Source organism: Spermophilus citellus, assembly GCF_964194105.1.
Source record: "Spermophilus citellus genome assembly, chromosome: 3".
Taxonomy (NCBI): Eukaryota; Metazoa; Chordata; class Mammalia; order Rodentia; family Sciuridae; genus Spermophilus; species Spermophilus citellus.
In genome coordinates this window covers 154,297,621-154,303,620 of record NC_138184.1, presented here as the reverse complement: position 1 = coordinate 154,303,620, position 6,000 = coordinate 154,297,621, and the positions used below count along the sequence as shown (strand labels likewise).

Here is a 6,000-nt window from a genome sequence, read left to right as displayed (position 1 = left end):
GAAAGGCGCTGTCATATTTCTCCCTGCCAGCGTGGATCTCTCGGAGCCCCACCCTGGGCTCCTCACCTGCTCCGGGGGAAATGACATGGAGGCCACAAGCTCTGGCCTCCGACTCCCTCCCCAACGGCCCCCGCCCCTCTCTTCCTAGCCCAGGACCGCCCCTCCCCTCCCGGATCCCGGCTGGCAGAGCGCATTTATTTGCATATTTCTACCTTTGTTCCCAGCCAGCAGCCAATCAGAGCGCGGGGCGAGGCGGGGGAGCTGGGCGGGACTCCGGCTCCCGCTGGAGCTGCGGCGGCCGCAGGTTCCACCGCGGGTCTGTGCAGCCGCGGGCGTGCCGGGCACTGCAGCCCCAGTCCCTAGCCCCCAGCCCGCGTTGGCGCTACCGTGTAGCCTCGGCCAGGCCCTCAAGGCAAGGACAAAGCGGCTTCCCCGGAAGGCCCGCTAGAGTGGCATTTACCTGAAGCTGCCGGCAAACACAGGCTCCAAGATGGTTTGCGGGGGCTTCGCGTGTTCCAAGAACTGCCTGTGCGCCCTCAACCTGCTCTACACGGTAAGTATCCGGAGCCGGCCTGGGTGCTTTGCACCTGCAGGGGCGCCTCTTGTCTTCCCTGTCTGGCCATAGACTCGTTCGCTTCGTCCCAGCCACCCCCCCCCCCCCCCACTTCCCGTCTTCCCACGCTCTGCGCGCCCCCGGCCTAACCATCAGTCCCTGATCGGGACCTGGAGCCGGCGCATGTCGCAGTCTCTTCCTTTGGCTCATTGTGAAGCCGCGGTCTTTCAGGCTAGCTGGCCGCGTTTCTGCCACAGTGCTCCACCCCGCCCCCTCACCCACCGCCTTGTTTTTCAGGCATTTAACTAGACCTCCCCACTTTCTCATCCCGATTCCTTTTGCCGCTAGCTCCTAGCTTCCGAACCCATATGGAACGGGTTTGGAGACGCGAGAGCACCAGGGGTCTGAGGACAGTTTTGCTGAATGGCGTGGTCTGAAACTGACTGGGGGCTTACAGATGGTGTACCTCTAGGTTAGCTCTGCGTGTTCTTGTAATTTGAATTGAGGCCACCGAGTAGGTTCTGAGGATATGCGCAGCTTCCGAAGTTTGGTGCTTACATAAAGGGTTGTCTTTTTGTTAATGTTATTGCCAGTTTTGCTCCTACTTGATGGTTTTTCCATGTGTTCCCCACCCCTCCCCCGCTTATCAATATCCTAACTCCATTTTAAGAGAAGTCCTCCAGTAAATAAGATAGCCTCCACCCAAGTCGTTTCTTCTCTGCCAACCATCCTAGGCCTCTTAGTTTTAACGCTGCAAGCTATCTTTGTGATTTTTGAGGCACAATTCTGGACGGACAAGAGGATGACAAGTTGACGTTTATTGCATGCGTATCGTATCCTAGGTTTCATACACGATATTTGTTCGACTTCCTGACAACCATTCGAGGTAAGGGGAGTTGTCTAAATTGTATACACAAGGTAACAGACCAAAAAAGGTTTTAATAAGTTTTCATAGCTGGTAAGTGGTGAATCAGAAAAGAGACCTATGCTGTGGAATCCAGATCTTTCTACAGGCGCTCTCTACTGGGTGAAACTTCCTCTTCTGTCATCATCCCTCCATCATAGTCTTGCTCCTTTCTATAAATACACCTGATGCTTTGCAACACCCACCCTGAAAACAAACCCAGCTCCCCTGCATTAGCAGAGAGGTAGGCATCTTGCAAGCTTAGGTTACGTCCTTGGAATAGAGAGGCTGTCTTGTGGTCACCAACACAGAGGTTGGGTCATTTTACCATCATCCCCCCCCCCCCCCCCCCCCCCCCCCCCGTGAACATGATGGCAAAGCTTGGAAGGCAGGGCAAAAACAGGCATAGAATTTGCTTTTCTAGCTAGGTAGTAGGAATCTCCTCAACATGGTACTTACTTGAGGAAAAAAAACTAGAACATCTGGTGGTTCAGCTGCTTGTAATTGTGGATACATGTCAAGTTTTTTTGTCAAAATCTACCTGTTTCACCTGAGGCATGCCTATTATTATTTGTTAAATAAATGCTGATGAACACTTAAGGTATTTTCTTTTATTAGCATGAATGGTCTGCTTAGAACTTCATATTCTATTTTGTGTTCTTATTTGTTTTTTCCTCCTATTGATGCTTCCCCCTGCTCACCAGACATTTATTCTTACAGTGTCTGCTTGTACACAGTAGAATGTCTACGGAGTCTATGTAATGTTTATACACACACACACACACACACATATATATATATAAACATACACATACACATATATATGCATGCAAGTTATTTTTACATCAAGTTCTATTGCTTTTTTAAGATATATTATTTCTAGTTGTATTTATAGCATATCAGGACAGTAGGGAGATAGAAAGTTTTAAAAAGGAACATTAATACTAATATATATTCTAAATATTTTCCTCCAAAGCATATTCTGTTTATTTAATAGCTATGTGGTAAAACTTAATTGGACTCTGGTACCAAAAAAAATTAATTGGAAATTCATGGGAATATAAAAATGGTTTGTCCTTTTAAACCCTAGACTTTTTAGATAGACAAAGGGACATTTCTTAAAATGAATTAGTGGCCACTTCTTATGCTTTTGGGAATAGGCTAAAATAACTTTGGCAGTTTAAATTGGAGATGAATGACAGGCAGAATTAAACTAGGTCTTAAATAGATGTGGGAAATATTCTATAGCTATTATTTAGATTCTGTATCTGCTCTGGTCTCTCTCTCAACATTTTAACATGAAAAAAATGTGAGGTGGGTGGATGTAGGGTTGAACTTGGGGACTTGGAAGGCATTTATTTATAAAACATGAATAAAAGAATCTTTTGTAGGTTCTAATCCTACCTTGGTCTCTGCCTCTAAAATATGTTCAAAGCTGCAGGATTAGGTTTGAGGTAATTTCTAAAAGAATTAGTAAAACCAGGATTGCTTATGGGAATGGCAGGTGTAAAGACCATGACCTATCTAGGGCATCATTCTTTGTGTGGAAGCGCTTTTCTGAGGAACTAAGGACTCTACAACTGGACTCTGGATTCTCAGGTAGGCTTCTGATGAAACTGAGATTAGTGCTAGATTCATGATTAGCCCAGAAACATGTCACTAGAACATGGTGGAAGGAACATCCCCAAACTTGTCTTGGATACTTGATGACTATGAGAAAGTTTAATGGATGATTTTTTTTATTGTTTTTTTTTTTCTGTCTTAGTTATTATTATTAAAGGAGATCCCTAGTAGTGAACAACCATAAGTTATTGTGGTATATGTAAATAATTTATAAGTATAGAATAAAAAGTGAAAGTTACAGTCTCTTAATCCATCTTCATGGTGTTGTCAGGGAAAGTGACTTGCTTCAAAACTTCCAATATTTAAAGATGATTAAAGTTTCTTCATTCAACAAATATTGTTTGAGTGCCTACTGTATGACAGGCTTTATTTCCTGACTGGAAACACAGCAGCAAATCAAACAGGGCTTTAAAATCAATATGTTTTTAAGAAGCCTCTTTTTTGAGGGATGGGTTACTAGGGATCTAACTCAGAGGTGCTTTACCACTGAGCTACATCTTCAGCTCATTTTTTATTTTTTATTGTGAGACAGGGTCTCACTAAGTTGCTGAAGCTGGCCTTGAACTTATGATTCTCCTGTCTTAGCCTCCTGAGCCATGGGGTTTACAGGTGTGTGCCACTGAGGTTGGCCAAACCTCTTGTGCATATGAGGTCAAGAACTATATTTAGTCTATAAACATTTGCCTACTGTGTGTACTGTACTAAAAATTGTGGGAAATAAATACATACAAACATGAATGCTTGTTTGGAAAAGACAACATCTAGTTGAAGAAATAGTGTGTAAGGGTTTAGGTGCCATGAAATTTAGGAATGGGGAAGGTCTTTGTGGGAGGGGAATAAAGGTTTGATTGAATTGGGAAAATATAGAATTTAGTGTGTAATTTCTTTGAAATTATTTAGGATATAAATAAAACATGTTTGGGAAAATGATTTATTTTAATAGTATGTTTTTATATGAATATTTTAGATTGGAAATATTTTGACAAATAGTAGAAAAGAACTTTAAAAAATATACATAGTGACTTATTGGGAAAATATAAAATGTATTAAAATATGTAACATTTTAAGGTTTTTTTTTTTTTTTTTTTTTTTTTTTGGTTGTTTTTTTTTGTTGTTTTCTCCTGGTGTTGGATGGAGATCAAACCCAGGGCCTTGCACATGCTCGGCAAGTGCTTTACCATTGAACTACATCCACTGCCCTATATTTTGAAGTTTTATAGTACAACTCCTTGTACTTCTTAACCTGAGAATAAAGATCTATTTTTTTTTTAAATGAAAGAAAGAAAAGTAGTTGGGTAGCTGACTTTGTTAAATGGAACCAAATTGAAAGTATGACCAAAAATGTGTTTACTGTGTTGGGACCTTTAAGAGTTGAACTGACGGATGGTTCATATATATGTATGTGTGTGTATACACACACACACACACACACACACACACACACACACATACATATCTACACACACACACACATACACATTTGTAAGAAGTATATATGTAAAATGTATGTGAAAAAATATAAATACTAATGGGTTAATATATATGGGTTTTAATTAAGATTGTAAGGAATAAGCCAGTTGCAGAGGCACATATTTGTAATCCTAGTGGCTCAGGGAAGCTGAGTCAGGAGAATGGCAAATTCAAGGCCCAGCCTAGGCATCTTAGCAAGACCCTGTCTCAAAATAAAAACAACTAAAAAGACTGAGGATGTAGTTCAGTAATAAAGTGCCTGTAGGTTCAGTCCTCAGTTCTGCACCCCCCAAAAGAAGAACCTAAAAAACAAATAACTCATGATCTTAAAATCACAAAGGAAATTTCAGAAGTTTATTTTTGTGTGTTCATTCTTCTAAAATCACTTCAAGTTTGTCTCTTTCTCCCCCAAAATCTTTGATTATTTTGAAAAAAATTCTCACTGAACATCAAAAATTATACTAATTTAAGGCCAGGCCAGTGGCACAAGCCTGTAATCCCAGTGGCTCCGGAGGCTGAGGCAGGAGGATCCTGAGTTCAAAGCCAGCCTTAGCAAAAGCGAGGCACTGAGCAACTCAGTGAGACTCTGTCTCTAAATAAAATACAAAATAACCCTGAATATGTGGCTCCATGGTTGAGTGACCCTGATTTTAATCCCTGGTACTTCCACCCACCCCTCCAATTTTATCAATTCTGAGACACGTTGATTTACATTTTAACATTTCTGAAATTGAGATGCATTTTATAATAGATACAGTGTGCCATGTTTTACAGATTAAAAAAAAAACACTAATTTATGGAGAGAAAAATCATCAGATTTATGAAGAAAATTCAACTTTTCTAGTTCTCCCCCTTAGACAAACAACTTATTTTATTTCATCTTCAGTTTCTTCATTTATAAATTAGTAATATTTTCTATTCTCCCCTCTTGCAGTTGTAGTCAAAGTAAGATGTATATAAATGCTTTGGATATATTACAGAAATAAAATGAGTTGTTGCAGGTTCTGGTGGGAAAAGGTGAATTATTTTACATTTCTTAATTATAAATCCGCATGCTGCAATAAAAAGATTTTCAAACTATTGTTTTTTTTTTTTTTTTTTTTTTTTTTTTTTGGTACTGGGGATTGAACTCAGGGGTACTGAACCACTGAGCCACATCCCCAGCCCTCTCACTGAGTTGCTGAGCACCTCATTTTTGCTGAGGCTAGCTTTGAGCTCATGATCCTCCTCCTTCAGCCTCCTGAGCCACTGGGGTTACAGGCATATGCCCCCAAGATCTAAATTTTTTCTTTTTTTTTTTTTTTTTTTTTAATGGTGCTGGGGATTGTGTATGCAAAGCAAGTATTCTACCAACTGAGCTGTATCTCCAGCCCTCTGGGGTTTTAAACACATTCAGGCTTCAGTTAAGTCAATAGACTCTAGAAAGGAAAAAAGTTCATATCCTTAAAAT

The 6,000-nt window shown here is 40.9% G+C and overlaps 1 protein-coding gene across 1 annotated transcript in view; it reads left to right on the top strand.

Moving 5' to 3' along the window:
- The first annotated feature begins 243 nt into the window (after positions 1–243).
- Positions 244–6,000, top strand: part of TSPAN13 (tetraspanin 13) — a 30,466-nt gene continuing 24,709 nt past the window's right edge. The window contains exon 1 of the mRNA XM_081283762.1: positions 244–553. Within this exon, the coding sequence (XP_081139888.1) occupies positions 491–553 (63 nt within the window). The 5' untranslated portion in view covers positions 244–490. The remainder of the gene's footprint in view (positions 554–6,000) is intronic.